The sequence below is a fragment of the Olea europaea genome, chromosome 18, assembly GCF_002742605.1.
Source record: "Olea europaea var. sylvestris chromosome 18, O_europaea_v1, whole genome shotgun sequence".
In the NCBI taxonomy this organism is placed as follows: Eukaryota; Viridiplantae; Streptophyta; class Magnoliopsida; order Lamiales; family Oleaceae; genus Olea; species Olea europaea.
The window spans coordinates 8929674-8946613 of NC_036254.1; the positions used below are offsets into that span (position 1 = coordinate 8929674).

A 16940-nucleotide genomic window follows, 5' to 3' on the forward strand; every position below is an offset into this window, starting at 1 on the left:
ACATAAGTTAAGTATTGGTGTTTAAGAGATCATTCATATATATATATATATATATATATGAATTTTTTTTGAATAATTTATTTTATATTTCACATCATATTAATTGAGAGTTACAGACAAATACAATATTGAGTTATCAATTCCATCTAACTAAAATAAAATGCCACCAAATTTGAAGATGATTTTTGTAAAAGTGAACTTTATTTATTAAGTAATGTGACTCAATCAATGAATCCCACACGGCATATTCATATACACAAAAATGGCTGCAAATGAATTTTTTATTTTTTGGGAATGCTGATGCATGTTCCTACCTACTTTTTTCTTTCTACTTCTCAAATCTATACCACACAATTCACAGATACTTCCACTTAACTTTTTTTGAAATCGTACATTTAATAATTAAGACACCGACATAACAAGCATACGTTTCATAATAAAATCTTTTAAATCAAAGTAATAGTGATTTTTTTTCATATATTTATTGAAACAGTTTTGAATTAAAACAAAACTTGATATAGAGCTTGTTTGGATCAGATTATAAGTCAATTAAAATCAACTTTTTGATCGTTATTTCATTATTCCAGTCGTCATTTTTGAATTATTCTTTCACAGGTAGGATCCATTTTATCTCTAACGATCAAAAAATCAATTATTAAAATTTCTACCAAACAAGCACATAAATGTAAAGCGTTTTCTTCCAAGAAGAGAATTCGAGAGCTATTGTAATGACCTTTGAGTGAAAAGCATGGAAAATGAGAATTGGAAATAAAAACTTAATTTATGTGTGTGTATTTACTATTCTGCATAATAAACTTAACGAAAACCTCCCCCCTTCAGCTTAAATTCCCCATTATGCTAAATATAAAATTATATTTGTTTTCTTATTTGTTTTTTTTCACTTATTATTACATTAAATAAAAAATTAACTAAAAGAGCGGGAGGGGGGGGGGGGGGGGAAAAATTTTTATTTTTTTTTTACCCCCTTTTGTTTCTTTTTCCTAATTTTAATTTTTATTTCACCCCTTTTGATTCTCATTCTCTAGCCGCAAAAATGAAAAATATGATCACTATCCATCACATCAAGTCATCATATTTGACTTTTTATCTCTTATGTGGGTCCCGTAACGATTATATTTTTCATTCTTATTCTTCAATCTATGATAATCATACGGGGCGCAATGTCATTCTTTATTAGATTTTGGCATTACGATAAAGGAAATATTATTTTATTCAAACATTATTATATAATTTTGACAATAATAATTTTAACTGAAAACTATATTCGTATATAAATAAAACATTGAAGAAATGATAAACAAAAATAATTAATATGCTCGTTTGGTCTCCATTTTTTTCGCATTATAATTAAAGGAATAATAATTTTTTGAAGAATGTGTAGTTAAAAGAATGAATGTTTTTGGGTTTACATTTAAAACTATTTTATTGCAGAATGTGTAACTGATAAGAAGAGGGAAAAATGAAATATAATTTAATGGAAAAAAAATAGGGGCAAACGGTCCTTATTATTAGTTTCAAATTACATTTATTTTTTACGAATAGTAGAGCACACAACACTTATTGAACATGAACAAATCACTCTCATTCACGCCCATATGTATGATAAGGTGGTCCATCTAATCCAAATGACAATAATGTTTCATATGCTAGGGGTCATAGATAAGAATTGAACCAAGATATCTTTTATATCCAAGATATCTTTTAATATATTTCAAATTCGTTTGACATGATTTTTACTTTTTTTTTTTTTTTTTTTTTTTTAATATTGTAAAAGAACTTTAGAATGAAACTACCTTAATTTTTGCTGAAAAACTAATTTCTAAGATAACTTCTTATTCTAGAAATGCTTTCAAAAAAAATCACTTTGAATCAACTTCCTCTCAAACATTGTCTAACTAAATTAAGCACTTTCATAAGATTAGTTAAATGGATTCAAAAGTTATTTTTAGATCTCAAAAGCTAGTTATAATTTTTCAAAAAACATGTCAAACGTCCCTTCATAGAGTTGACAGTCTATCACACATATAATTTAACCTTTTTGTACATGTAATGTTTAAGAATAGGGACCGTATGGCTACCATTAAAAAACCTGATTCTACTTAAAAGTTGCATGGATCTCCCTTGAAGAACCTTTAAAACGCAATAATTTCCAAGGGTGTCTTCCAATAAAATTAAGCTAAAGTGATCGAATTGGTTGACATAAAGTTTGACCGACCCTTACATTTTGCAAGTGGGTCCCCTGTGAATTAAAAAATGCCAACCTCCCATGTGTGTATTCGGTTATTCACTATGTCAAGCCCATGTTAATGTAACAAAACCCCCTTCCAACAAATTAGGCATCTTTTTCTCTTTTTGTTACACCTTCCCAAAAGAGGCCGAATAAATTCCGGATACAGTGAACATCATAATGTGAACGAAAATCTGAAGATGAGTGAATTTTCCTCCAACGGAATCAAGCAAGCTTTCTCAAGCATAATTTCCCACTCCCAGCAAGAAAAAATGCAAAGCCAGGATTTGGGTTTTGGATTAACACAATTAACATTGGCATTTCATGACTGCTATTTAAATTTTGGGGTGTACCAACAAAATGTTGCTGTACAAGCTCAATGTTAAGAGGGAAAAATACAGGCCAAAACAGGAGCTTCAGCCTCCATTCACCTCAACAAATTAAACATCAACAGAAACACACACACACTGCTAAATCTTTATCACTAGTAAACAATAAAACTTTCGTCTTTGCCCCTCGCAGCACTTCGTCAAATTTGTAAGGCAAGGGGTAAATGGAGAGGAAATTAGACTGCTAAATAGCAGATAATACATTATAGATCAAGGTTGATTCCTCCTCCATATTTATTCATTACGCGTGAAGGATTAGCCTCTTACTTTGGCCGTCGGTAGGAATACAGTATGTCATCTAGAGACTCTTTTATTTGATTCCCCACTCTGCGGACATTCTTGGCCACTCCATTTGCAACCAGGTTTGCATTTCGCATAAACCTGTATGTGAACAAAAAAATAAAATAAAATTGTTCTCTTAAAATTGCATTTCTAGACGGAAAAGAATATTGATAACAAACAAGGGAATCAGCTGAATTTGATTTGAATTAATCAAGTCGTTCCATGTTTTCTGCAAAGGTGAATTAAGTATAGTGTTTGAACGAGGCCATAGCTTGTGCTCAAGTTGTACATACTCTAGATTCTAAAAAGCTTATATTTTTTGGTGCAGCCAAATATTTATTTCTTAAAAAAGGCAAGCTGTTTTTTTTTTTTTTTTTTCAAATTTTTAGTTAATATATACAAGAATTTTCCCTAAACAAGAGAAATAATGATAAATCAACAGAAACCAGGAAAACATGTAAAAACGACCATTCATTCATAATTTTATCATACATATACATTGCAACACATAATAATAAGTAATAAACTCCTATAAAATGCAACTAGAAACCATACAAAGAATATTTAATCACAGGTCCTCGGCCACAGTCCTTTGAACAACTGGATTAAGGTCTCATTGGCAATAAAATTATAATGGTATCATAAGACAGGATTCCCTGTAGCACAGAATCCACTGCAACATGATAGGACCAAGCATATAAAGACAAACAGATTAACATGCATATATTATAAAGAAAGTGGAAAATACAATGGTTCATGACACAGAGAGCGCTAGGCACACGATATCTATGCACCAGCTCGAAGGCTAGTGAAGATACGTCTGGCATCATATATTCTTGAAGGAATGAGAGTACTGTTGTACTCGTATTTTTGTGTCATATTTACAGGTAAGTATAATTCAATAGGGATTTAAATCTCACACAAAACAATTCTCAAAACTTGATACCTCTCGTCTGTTTTCCACTCCTATTCTCTCTTTCATAAAAATTTAATACCTATTCCTACCAGAACAACGCGAGACATTTAATGACATTTGATGTAGCATCGAATAAGAGTTAAAAGCACTATGTATCCACTACCAAACAATGAGTAGCATATAAATGGTGGGCCAAGAGATTCTAGCAGCATAGTTCGCAAAAAGAAAAAACGCATACTCATAAAATTTGGATGGAAGCTCCCACTGCCGCTCTATTCTAAAAACTCAAATCTAACCACTAAAATAAACCACACTCCACCAAGGAAAGAGATCTAATGTACGACAACTCTATTACAAATAGGGCAGGATATTATTTCTTGTACCAATAGGATTTTATTTCTTGTTTATATTAGGACTTTTTATTCATTCAAATTTACGTTAACTTTCTCTTTTCGACTTTAAAAACTTATATTCATTAAGCTATTAGGATCAGGAGATTATTTTGCCTATCTAAACAAAGACTTTGCCATTATTTTTAATAACCTATTCATCACAAGAAATTTATTTTACAAATTTTCGAGTATACAACTTATTCTCGTTTCAAGAACTCCAATTCCACTTCTACACCACAAAAGGTATCATAGCAACCTTCTTCCCTTCACTGATGGCCACCTATGGTGCTAGTAGCATACATCACCGCAGCGATGATCGAAAGATTGCAAAATTATAAATCCTCAATCTAAAATTATGAATTGGTATCGGGGCAAAGTTTTGCCTTTGACTGATGACTCACCTATAATGCTAATGGCATGCATCATCGCAACAAAGGATTGCAAAATTACAAACCTCGATCTAGAATCTGAAAAGAAAAATGTATGGGTACAAAGATGCTGTTTACAATTTTTTTATTTTTTATTTTGACCATTATGAATGTTAGTCGCTTCAATGAGTTTAGAATATGACAACGGGTGACTAGAGATTTTCTTCGAGTCCAAGCTAGGTTCAAATCCTAACAATGTGATGCAAAATTGTTAAAGATATTCCTCCTTATTTGTTAATATTCTTTTCTTGAACCTCACTCGAAGACGAGTTTTTTCCGAATGAAAGAGATTGCTGTAGGACAATTTTAATATAAATATGACAAGAAATTATTCATTTTTGTACTGGGAACATTTTTTAATTTTTAATTTTAATTAATTTATTTATTTATTAGGACTTCTTATTCCATTAGGTTTTTAATTACTTTTTTTACTTATCTTCTTAAGCTATTAGGATTAGGAGATTATTTTGCCTATATAAACAAAGGCTTTGCAAATTTTTAAATAAATAATTCATTACAATAAAATTATTCCACAGATTTTCTAGCTAAATCAACTTTATTCTTCTTTAAGAACTTCAATTTCAATTTCACACCAAAATGATATCATAGCACATTTTACCCTAAACTAATGACCACCTATGATGGTAGTGGCATGCATCCTTGTAACGACGATCGAAGGATTGCAAAACTACCAACCTCATTTTAGAATCTAGAAGGATGAATAAAATATGCTGCTATTTGCAAATCTTGACTGCTATGAATGTTAGTCGCTTCAACGAGTCCAGAACACGGCAACAACTAGCTAGATATTTTCCTAGAGCCCAAGCTAGGTTTGAATTCTAACAACATGATGTAGAAATTTTCGAGATTTTCCACCTAATATTCTCTTTAACCTCTCTCAATGACAAATTTCTTCTTAGTGTGAAAGAGCGATGTAGGACAATTTTATTACAAATATGATATTTTGTAATAGCATTTTATCTCTTGTTTACATTAGAACTTTTAATTCTTTCATGTTTTTTATTACTTATTTTTTTTAGATTTTAATTACTTATCTTCCTTAATCTATTAGAATTAAGAGATTATTTTATCTATATATACAAAAGGTCTTGTAAGTTTTTCAATAATCAATTTATTACAATAATATTATTCTACAAATATTCAAGTTGATTCAAATTTATTCTTCTTTCAAGAACTACAGTTCCTCTTCCTGCACCAAGATCACTTTCCTAGCTCAATAGCTTAAAGTGTGACTTTTCTTTAAAGCAAAAGAAATAAAACAGTAAGTTGGTATTATGTAATACAATCACTATTGTTTGGTAAACTTTTTATATATTTTACTCATCAAAATTTTAAGCACTCCTTTTACTTCAACTATTCACATAATACAAATCCAAAGAGAGAGTATTCTATTTACTAATACCAATTAAAATGAAAAAAGAAACTCAAAATCTGCATAAAACAGTAACTAGTCATCACTCGATAGTAGAGAGGAAACATACACTACCAATTAAGCAGAAATATTTCAGATTTTGCTATATTAAAGACTGTTTCTGTAGAACTCATGTCAGCATACAATTTTTTTCAGTTGCCATCCAATTTTGATGGTTTTTATGACTCTAAGACTAACAATTCCAGGCATGGCTTATATCAATTTATTCACTTTTACATAGTATTTGATTAGCAATTTATAACCGTAAAAGTTATTTTCTCTTGAAAACTAAAGTACTATTAATAAAATTACACAAGCAAAAGCTATTCATTTATCAGTAGAAGTCAAATCACAGCCATCTAAAGGATAAAGAGTTTTATGTTATGAAGACCATAATCAAATATTTAAAATATGCTTTATTTATTTGTGAAAGACTAAAGTTCAGTTTTACCAATAGGCATGGTCCTTTTTAATTGCGAGGACCAAAGATATTCCTGAGAAGTGGGTAAATTTCCATTTTTACGAGTCATGGCTTGAACAGAATTGATTGCAAAAGGAAGTACAAAGATATCCAGATAACTTATAATATCACATTACAATGAAGAATGTTCTCATTGAACTGTAATTTGCAGTTATTAGAAGTTGTCTGCAAACTATAGTACATATATGTGTCAAAAAAATGATATTCGATATAACTGTAATTCTAAATATTAATTTGTTAAGCCTGGCGTTCAAGCTTTCAAGATAGACACGTCGGTCTCAAAATTTGGATATTTATCTAGACCTGACATTCAACTCAGCCAAACACTAAAAAGTTGATTTCAAAATGAAATAAGAATGTGCTTGCCTGCTCAGGAACTCATCTCCAGCTGAATGAGTTGGTTTATGTGTTCGACGTTGTGGCAATCCATTACCATCTGCAAGAAACAGACAAATTTAATAGATTAAAAATAATAACTACAAGGATAGGTGTGTCCTCCCATAAAATACTCGAGAATCAAATCATGAATGCCCATAAATATCTGCATTGCTAATGAAATAAAGAGCATCTAAAAGAGGTAGAATGGAGTTGTCCACAATAATTTCATGTAGAAAATGAAATGCCACAATAGTAGAAGTTAAGCCTCAATCACTTACAGGTGCCAACATATATTCATTAATAAAGCAAATAATAATCTCTATATACATAAGAGAAGCGTCTTTATGCAGCCTTTCAAAAAATATAAGATGGCATATATCTTATAACAAACACTAATAAATTTTTTGCCTGCCTCAAATGAACACCGTACCGCCTATTTAGTTAGAAGCTTATGCAGTTTATTCCACTATATCACCATAATTCCCCTCCCCTACTTTTAACTAAATAAATGGAAATGTTGCCTTTGGGCGTATGATATATACACATATTGACAGGAATTTGTTACTAGGAATAATGCATAACCATATTCAATTTATATTTAACTAAATAGATTTGCGTGCTAGTCCAACTGTCAACTATATTACTGGATTTAAAATTGATAGTTATTTCCTATTTAACATATCAAAGTAAATGATTGATTCAGAACCACCTTCTTCTTATAAACATTTTATATGGCAAGCATTTTGTCCAGGACGTACCAATAATGTTTATAACAGGAACAAGCTTAAGACCTCTTCCTTTTTCCACTAAGCAAAAGAGAAATTTTGTATTCTCCATACTGATTAATATGTTACAGTAAAATTGACTGCTGCCCAAATTTTTAGTCAAAACAAAGTCCATAGTAGCTAATTGATCAGATGAAGGATCAGTATATTGCCATTCCATTTATGTCAAACCTTATTTCAAAAGGCAGTCTACCCTCCATTTTTGGATGGTTTTCATGTGTGTTGGGGAGTGGGCGGAGCTATAAGAAGGTAAAAATAAAGAATGAGAAGACTAGGATATTAACTTTTCTTTTACCATTTTTATGGTTGAAATTTCCTGCTGACAACAGGGTCGCATCAAAAGTTGACATCAACTTCACATTTGTTTATATAGTAATGCCAAAGGTCACATGGTTATGTCATTTATAAAGTATAAAACAGATAGATTATTTCATAGTAGTCATGCTAAGACTAGTACATGAAGTGTAAGTTCATTCATGGTACAACTCTACAAGTATATGCAGAGGTATAGAACTTGAAGGTTACAAAAGCCAAAAATAAGCCATCCTAATGATCAAGCTCAACTAGTTCATTGAAGGTGGAAATTGGACTTCGAACGTGAAAATGACAATTATTTAATTCACCAACCTTTATCTCTCTCTCTCTCTCTCTCTCATTTTATGTAATTATTTTATTGAATTATCATAAGTTTCTAAAAATATAGAAGAAAAAGGAAAATTAGAGAGTGGAGTGATTTTTTCAAATGAAGGCAAAGATTTGTGTTTGTCTATTTGTAATGATGTCACCCATTGGATCGAGGATGCCATGTTGACCGGAGGAATTTAGATAATAAAACAACTCCAACAAGATTATAAATGAAAATTTGGAAGGACTTCAAGCACACACAATATTCCCTGAACAGAAGCTAGGCCATTAACAATACTAACACCTAGTCGGAAACATATATAACTTGAACATGGCTACTTAGATCACAGAATGGTGCAAAATCTTCATTTGGCAATCAAAAACAACCTACTGCTCACAAATAAATCATTAAATCCCACATAACAATTGCACATTGCAAACAATCTGCATTAAAAAGAAAAGAAAGAACAGTTACCTTCTCTATTGTGAACAGGAGCAGGAGTAGGAGCAGAGTCAGCAGTGTTAACTCTTCGATCTACTAAAACCTGAGCAAAAGTCTCAATGATCTCAGCAAAGTCATAAGATGGTATTAAGAAGACACAAGGAAGCGAAAAAAACATTGAACCAGAAAATGCCACGGGGTAAATAACACCTTAAACAGGACAGGATTAAACCTACTGTATCATTATGTCCAGGATAGTGCAATTTATTGCATTAGTTATTCACCATCCATGCACAAGCGTGCAGCACACATGGAAATTGAAAGATGATGTTTTCTTGTGATTAGTTTTAGTCATAAAATGTTCAAAAAAAAGAAAAAAATCACATTTAATGAAATGTGTGTGTTTCTTTAAATTGAATAGAGAAAGACAAAGAAACTGGAAAAGTAAGGGTCAAGTGTTTACATTAATCTTAACCATTCTATGAGGCAAATAAAAAGAAACTCAAACCGCATGTAAGAAGGAGACACTAACCTCGAGGCCAAAACAAACTGGCAATTCTGTTTGTTTCTCTTGTCCATCAGCTACCTGCTTCTTCCGGTCCGGGTAAAGGGAATATCCAACACATGCATATCTAAAATCAGTGAGGCTTCTACCCTCTTTAGAGGCTTCCATCTCAGATTCTCCAACAATATATCGCGGTACTAGTCATCAAACATGGAATCAGTACTCATCCGAAGTATTAATTATATGAAAATCAATATTCAGCTTTAAATATGAAGCAAACTATACAGATAACTGCATGATCTGATGCTTATACCGCTGAGATGTGTTACATATCATGCACAAGTTCACAAAACTCAGAGAGCATTGAAAGAACTATTAATCTTCATGTTCTTTTTGGGACTTATATCTCTTCAAAACAAATGAATGTACTCAGCAAAATGGAAACTTACTAGCAAAGAGCTTATTTAATTCTAAAAGCAAACCTAAGATGTGGCAGGTAAAGACACATCTATAAAGACGCAAATCCAAGATAACTTCTTTATCGAGACTCAAGAAGAAATAGAAACCAAACTCCAGTCATGCCTTGCAGACACAGTCCAGAGCAAAATTGTTATATCAAATATAATAATAGACAATATAAGTAAAATGGATGTGGGAGATAAAGAAACATGCATAAAGACCACGCGACCACGCAAACGATGTCTAATTGGGTAAAAGAGACTTTTCTTTCACCATGAACATTTGTCTTTCTTTTTCAATGTAAAAACCATATGCAAGAGGAGAAAATGCTGGTAAACTAGCATTCACAGATATACTGACAATCTGAAAACTTACATAAAAGAAATTCAGTCCTAAACTGTTCCAAAACAAACAAACAAAATTCCACATAACTCTCATTTTTTTAATTCAGAATTCCGAAAATTAAATATCCTTGCCCAAACACTGAAGGCACAATATTTTCCCAAATATTAAATACAATATAATGAAAAAATTCAATAAAGAAAAACCAAGTAAATCAATTATCAGCATCAATATCAAAAAATTCCGCAAAGAAATAATGAAAAATCCCCAAATAATAAATAATCAATCATGACAATCTTGTAACATATATATTCATTTAACAGGAAAAACTAGAAAAACTAAAAGGTAATTAGGGTTACCATTGGGAAGGGAACGGGCCCTTTTTTGATCCACATTTTTTCAAAAATTTTTTTTTTTTAAAATTCATTTTTTACTACACATTTTTCTATAAAATAATAATACACGAATTTCAAAAAAAAAAATTCTTACTGTTTAATCATACATTTTTCAAAAAAATACTATTACATAATTCATTTTATTCTAAAAATGGAAATCAAACAGGAGCTTAATGAAACTTACCTAGCCCTTGTTTGATCTAGTTATTTCTAAAACGACTTTTTTATCTTTTCATTTAAATCAAACATTTTTAATAAAATAGTCTTATATGCAAATTCAAAATCTTTTCTTACTTTTTAACCACACGTTCTCCATCATTTTACTATTTCAAAATTCATTCTTACAATAAAATGATCCATTCCCACTCCCACAATCTTCTAGATCCCTTCGTTTTATACATATTTACTCTCGCTCAACTATTTCTAGTAACCCATTTTCATTGTCTTTTCTAAGAAAATTCGAGGCCAAGGTAGAGTCTTGGGCTCTTTTTGTTCTCCTTTATCAGGCCTACAAACTTCAATGCAATTAGTGATGGCCCGTAAAAAATTCCAGCCGAGCCCCAAGCCGGCCCGTGTGGCTAGCAGTCCAGCTCGAAATTAAAATTTTTTTTTTATATATAAATGTAGCTTGCAGCTACCATGAAAAAAAACAACAATAAACCTCAATTTTTTGCCCGAGTTTTTGCTCGACTTAGCTCGTTGACACCCCTAAATACAACTAGACCCTCCCAATCTTTTAGTACTCCAAAAGAAAAATCAATCTTTATCATCAAATTTCAAGCCCACAACTTAAAATTTGAGTAATAATTTTGAACAAAAAATTGAGGATTAAAAACCTACAATTCAGGTTGACTTAGATGGGAATGAAAGTCAGAAAGTGGGTTTGACCTATTTAACTCACTAATCGTCTCTGGGAACAAGGAATCCTAACGATTATGCTTTGAAACGACTAATTTACAAGCTTATTGAAGCAAAGACAACGAATTATTGTCTTAGGCAGAATATCAAACTCCCACCTTCAATAACCACAAAGGGTATGAGAGAAAGCAATGATAAATGTTGACCTTGCGAATTGGACCCTCCACGTGGCCAACGGATAGTCACTCTACGTAATCCTCCCTAAACACAACAATGTACGGTCAAAAGCACACGATCGGAACCAGTGGTGGTCGCATACACTCCGACGGTCAAGTCAGTGTGACCGGAACAGTGCTCAAATTATGCAAGAGAGTGGGGAAGAGAATATATATTTCTTAGTATGGAAAACTAAGTTGTGAGAGTTTTATTACTTTTCCCCCTTGCCAAGCCTTGGGTATTTATAGACATGGAGTACTGTTGGATGTAGAATACGTGTATGCATCTGACGTTGTGAGGCATTTGCTCATAGGCGTTAATCAGCCGCGTCTAGAGTGGGCGGACAATTAATTCTTCTGAGTTGAGTTGACATAAAGTTGATACGTCACATCAACTTAATCTATGGAGACGTCACATCAATTAATCATTGGAGACAGAGAGGATCTTGATACAGATATCTTTCTGAAAGTGGCGACGGAGGGATCTGTTAAAGGATCACCTCCGAGTGCTTAAGGTTTCGGCGTCAGGGGCAACTTCGGCTGATTCAGTGGATCTACCCTATTCCTTGCAGTGCATGAAGTTGGGGGTTGTTGGATCACTTTGAAACCACTTTAGATGGATATGTGACACTTTGGGTAGTAGTGTGCCTGGGCGTAACAGTGGTCCCCCCAAATTCAGGCATGAATATTGATATCATGGGTGGACTTGTTTTCTCGATTATGTATACCGAGCTTAGAGTAGGGACTGCGGATTTTGATGAAGTCCTGATGCGAGAGGACGCATCCAGCAAATGGTCCAAATACCTGCTGGCTTAAGATTAGTGATAATCGAGGCATTGTGAGTTGTGATTCTATTGGGAGAGGAGTTGAACTTCTTCTGGGGTGCTGATCCACATGAGAACATCGTGTTGGGAGATGGCTGAAGCTTTGAAAAGCTGAGGAGGGAACGCAGGGAACGAAGTAATGACCCATAGGGGACTCCGCGTCAGTTGTGTCAAAGGTTTGTAAAGCTGGGTAAAGAGCTCATCTGCCACCGGTGCATTGACCCATAAGGGACGACGCGTTGGGAGATGGTTAAAGCTTCGAAAAGCTGAGGGAACGCAGCGACCGAGGCGATGACCCACAAGAGACTCTACGTCAAGTATGTCGATGCTTTGTAAAACTAGGTGAAGAGCTCATCTGCAACCGGTGTGCTGACCCATAGGGGACGACGCGTTAGGAGATGGTTAAAACTTTGAAAAGCTGAGAAAATCGTAGTGACCGAGGTGATGACCCATAGGGGACTCCGCGTCACATGCGTCGAAGCTTTGTAAAGCTGTGTGAAGAGCTCATCTCCACCAGTACGTTGACCCACAGGGGACGATGCGTTGGGAGATGGCTAAAGCTTTGAAAAGTTGAGGGAATGCAGCGACCGAGGCGATGACCCACAGGGGACTCTGCGTCAGGTGCGTCGAAACTTTGTAAAGCTGGGTAAAGAGCTTTATCCGAAGCGAGTAGGGACAGCTTATTCCTGATATGACGTTAATCGATGTGACAGCTGTGGCGTATTTCCAAGGCTACAGTTGGATATGCTACCTGCTCCTAGAAAAAGGGCTACTGCGGCTACTTATTGTTGACGGCTGTTGTTGTTCGAGGTGACGTGTTTTATGCGTGCGTGAGTGACACAGTCAGATATTGGGCATTGATCAAATCAATGATCCAGATTTGTGATAAGATGAATGACTTTGATTGACATTGTTTGAATTCAACGGTGGGAATCGTCTGAGGTCTCCTATAAAAGGAGGACTTATTGCCATTTCAACATTTTCACCTTTGTAAACTCAGAATCCTGTTGTTCTCAAATTTCTTAACGATTTTCGATGAGTATCAAACGTTTTTCGGTGACATTTCCATTTTTCAGCGTTAAGTCACCCATTTTGATCGACTTTCGTATGCATTCTTGAGTTTTTCACAAGTTTTTCTGAAAAATATGGGCTCTGAGGGTAGTGGGTCGTCTGGGAAGGAGTTGGAAATAGTTAGGGCTAACCAGCCAGTTTTGGCGACCTCCTCGAAATTGTCTGAAGCGTTATTAGAGTGGGAAAAACATTTGAAGGTGACCTGATAGCCCGGTAGACACTTCCATACACTTGGAGGCGTCTGATTATCCTTCCAAACTTAAGCCTGCTAACCTTGATAGACTTAGGAAAGAGTATAGGTCCCAGACAGTGTAGGTCTAATTTTACTGGAGCCTGATGAGCGAGCCTATTACCCTAGGCCTGGCTGCGTAGCAGTGAGCGAAGCACTTCTTAGGACTGGCCTTAGGCTACCGATCCATCCTTTCTTTCATTATGTTATAAGGTCTTATGTCCTAGACCCGACCCAATTGAACCCCAACTCTTGGAGCCAAATGGTAGGGTTGTGGATGCTATGGAAGGAGGCGTCGTTTGGGATAGAGATGCCATTTTTGGTGTTTCGGACCTTGTACATCCTTAAGGTAGCGGTGGCGGGTGGGGAGAGGGAGGGGCGAGAAGACTAGGGGGTGGTATTACCTGACCTCATGGGGTTCCTACACTCTATTTGTGCTCGATCTGCCGAGCTCCATGAAGAAATGGAAGAGCTCATGATGCTGGGCCTTAGGGAGATGGGACACAATGGAGAGGGACCCCCTGACGCCTCTTACGATCCCCACAAATTATTCAAAACTTAGTGAATACTGGAGCCTCGTGATTTTTTGTGTATCGCATCAATTCGGAAAGTAACTATTTGATATTCTTGTAAATATTCTTCTTCGATGCGAGCTTTCTATCGAGGAGTTTGATATAATTTGCATCATCTATCAACTTCCGTTGAAGAGGAGGTCCTACAACGAGCTTATTAGGAAGATCATTTACTTTGTCACGCACGAACTGATGGCCCTTCAAGGTAATTATCTAAAGTGTACCTATTGTAATGAATTTCTGAACTCTTTGCACTTTGTACTAATTCATTTTGTTTTGTTGTAGACAATTTCAACAAGAAGAGGTCGGTGATGCCTGACTTTAAAATAATTCAACGAATGATGGCCGAGGCTAGGGCCTTGAAGACGACCTTCTCCACTTACAAAAACAAATGGAGGACTTAGCGGCTGTGAGCAAACAGCTCAGACCAGCAGCGGAGGAGGAGGAGGAAGACCTAGAGGTAGCTCTCCAAAGAAAAGGGAATAGGGCTGCCAGCTCGTCAAAGGGCCCACCGTGGCTAGGCGTGTCCCGGTCCTTCGTCAAACAACAATCCCAACTGGTGTGGCCATAAAGAGAGGATGACGGCTCCTGCTGCCACAGTTACTATCCCAGCTGATCCCCTAATTCATGCCATTCCAGTCACACAAATGCGGGGGCAGTAGAGGAAAAAAAGGGCTCGTCTGGAAAAAGAGGTGGACATTCCTGGGCACCAATCGAGAGGAGCTGGTGATGGAGGTGTTGAGGCGACGATCGTAGCTATTGGATCGAGGAGTGGAAAGATCACACTGCCTCCTGCACTGCAGAAGACCTGGTTGCTGCCAACAGTGCTTGCATTGCCTGGGCCCTGAGTACAAGTGTTCAAATTTAGGGCTTGGTCAAGGACCTCAATGCCAAGAGGAAGGATCTGACCAAGCGTCTGAAGGAGGCACTGCACTACGAGGATGCAGTGTGAGCTGCCCAAGCAAAGGCCTCGAAGGCAGAGATGGCTAGGCAAGAGGCTGAGGGTGAGCTGTTCATAGCTAATAGGGAGATAGAGAGGCTGAAGAAAGAGCTCTATGAAGTGGAGTGCCAGGTGGCTATTATGACAAGGAGAGTCAATCATACCAATGAGGACCATCGACTTGCCACTGAGGCTCTAGAGGCCTCAAACAAAGAGAAGGTCAAGCTGAGGCAACAGGTAGAGGCCCAAGCTAAAGAGATCGAATCTCTGAAGGTCGAGGTAAAGGCGGCGGGGAGTCGACAGTGTAAAACTTTATTGATCACTTCGAAGAACATCCATTGTACTGCGACTTTGCCAACTTTTGGGCCTCGTAGAATGACCAATCAATGTTGGATCGCCTAAGGGAGGTTCACCCAACTCTGGATTTAACTTCCCTGAAAGTGGAGTTCAGTAGGCCCTACCGAAGGTCGACCTCACAAGGCCGCCGAGAAAGCTACTGAAGCCTCCCCAAAGGCAGAGTCGGAGGTTGGAGCTGAAGATGCCCCTCTAGTAGAATAGAAACACTTTGTAATGGCCTCAGCCCATCCTTTGTAATTTTTTTTACGTTAATGAAATTATAACTTTTTTCAAGTGTTGTTGCTTCCTCCCTTTGCTTTATATTGAACTGTTTGTATATTGATGAGTAAGGATAAGTAAATATTAAGCACCACTTACCAACAATAACCAGTCGAAGACAAAAAAAATTGACTCGTATGAAATACTGAAGAACTGAGGCACCAATTGATTAACCCATGTAACATAATGGAGAACTGAGGTATTATAACATTATGTTTTACTAAGACAGTTTCATCACTTAGGAATGTTATAATAGACTGGACAAAATGAAGATCGGATCAAAACATACACTTATCACTGATAGTACTTCCCCAAGTGTTTAATGTTCCACTGATGAGGCAGCAATTTCCCTGCCATGTCTTAGATTTCATAAGTGTCAAGTCAGGACTCCTTGCGGATTTGATAAGGACCTTTCCAGTTCAGTTCAAACACTCTGGACCCAGTTGGCTTTGATGATTGGAAGACCCTTCTAAGGATGAGGTCCTCCAGATGAAGAGTTCGGTCTCTGAGCTTGGAGTTATAATAACGAGTCATCTTTTTTTTTTTATACTTAGCCAATTTTATTTGGGAGGAATCCCTCCTTTCTTCAAGGAGATGGAGTTCGTACAGTTGAGCTTCGTCATTGCCAATCTCATTGAAATGTATTCGATGATGAGAGGGGACTCCCACCTCGATCGGCCTCGTGGCTTCAGCTCCATAGGTCATGGAGAAGGGTGTTTTACCTGTTGCAGTTCGGTTAGTTGTCGAATGGCCCAGAGGATATTGGCAAGCTCATCGACCCATGCCCCTTTTGAGGCTCAAGCTTTCTTTTCAGGGTATGCTTAATAGTTTTGTTCACTGCCTCAACTTACCCACTTGCTTGGGGTGATAAGGCATGGAGAAATCCTTCCTTATCCCCAACTTGTCACATAAGTCTCGCATCTTCTTGTTGTCGAAGTGTCTCCCGTTGTCAGACACTAAAGAGTGAGGAATATCGAATTGACAAATGATGTTTTTCAGACAAATTTTGTAGTATTCGCCTCAGTGATCTTGGCCAGAGGTTCAACCTCCACCCACTTGGCGAAGTAGTCAATGGCAACAACGACAAAAGTTGCGCTTCCTCTTCCTTTTGGGAGTGG

The 16940-nt window shown here is 36.0% G+C and overlaps 1 protein-coding gene across 1 annotated transcript; it reads right to left on the bottom strand.

Annotated features, from left to right (window-relative positions):
• Positions 1-2534: 2534 nt before the first annotated feature.
• On the bottom strand, positions 2535-10475 carry LOC111367390. Its single transcript, XM_022988235.1, has 5 exons — positions 10463-10475; positions 9330-9499; positions 8831-8900; positions 6935-7004; positions 2535-3018 (listed from the first exon to the last, which is right to left on the bottom strand). Exons 2-5 carry the CDS (start codon positions 9468-9470, stop codon positions 2901-2903), a joined length of 399 nt encoding a protein of 132 aa, XP_022844003.1. The 5' UTR covers positions 9471-9499; positions 10463-10475; the 3' UTR covers positions 2535-2900.
• Positions 10476-16940: the final 6465 nt, after the last annotated feature.

Excerpts from the sequence above, each read along its gene's own strand:
- LOC111367390 (XM_022988235.1), bottom strand. The coding sequence starts at position 9,470 with ATGGAAGCCTCTAAAGAGGGTAGAAGCCTCACTGATTTTAGATATGCA. Across the intron at positions 7,005-8,830 it reads TCCTGTTCACAATAGAGAAG|ATGGTAATGGATTGCCACAA; the intron begins GTAACTGTTCTT and ends TGTTTCTTGCAG. Across the intron at positions 3,019-6,934 it reads GGAGATGAGTTCCTGAGCAG|GTTTATGCGAAATGCAAACC; the intron begins GCAAGCACATTC and ends GTTCACATACAG.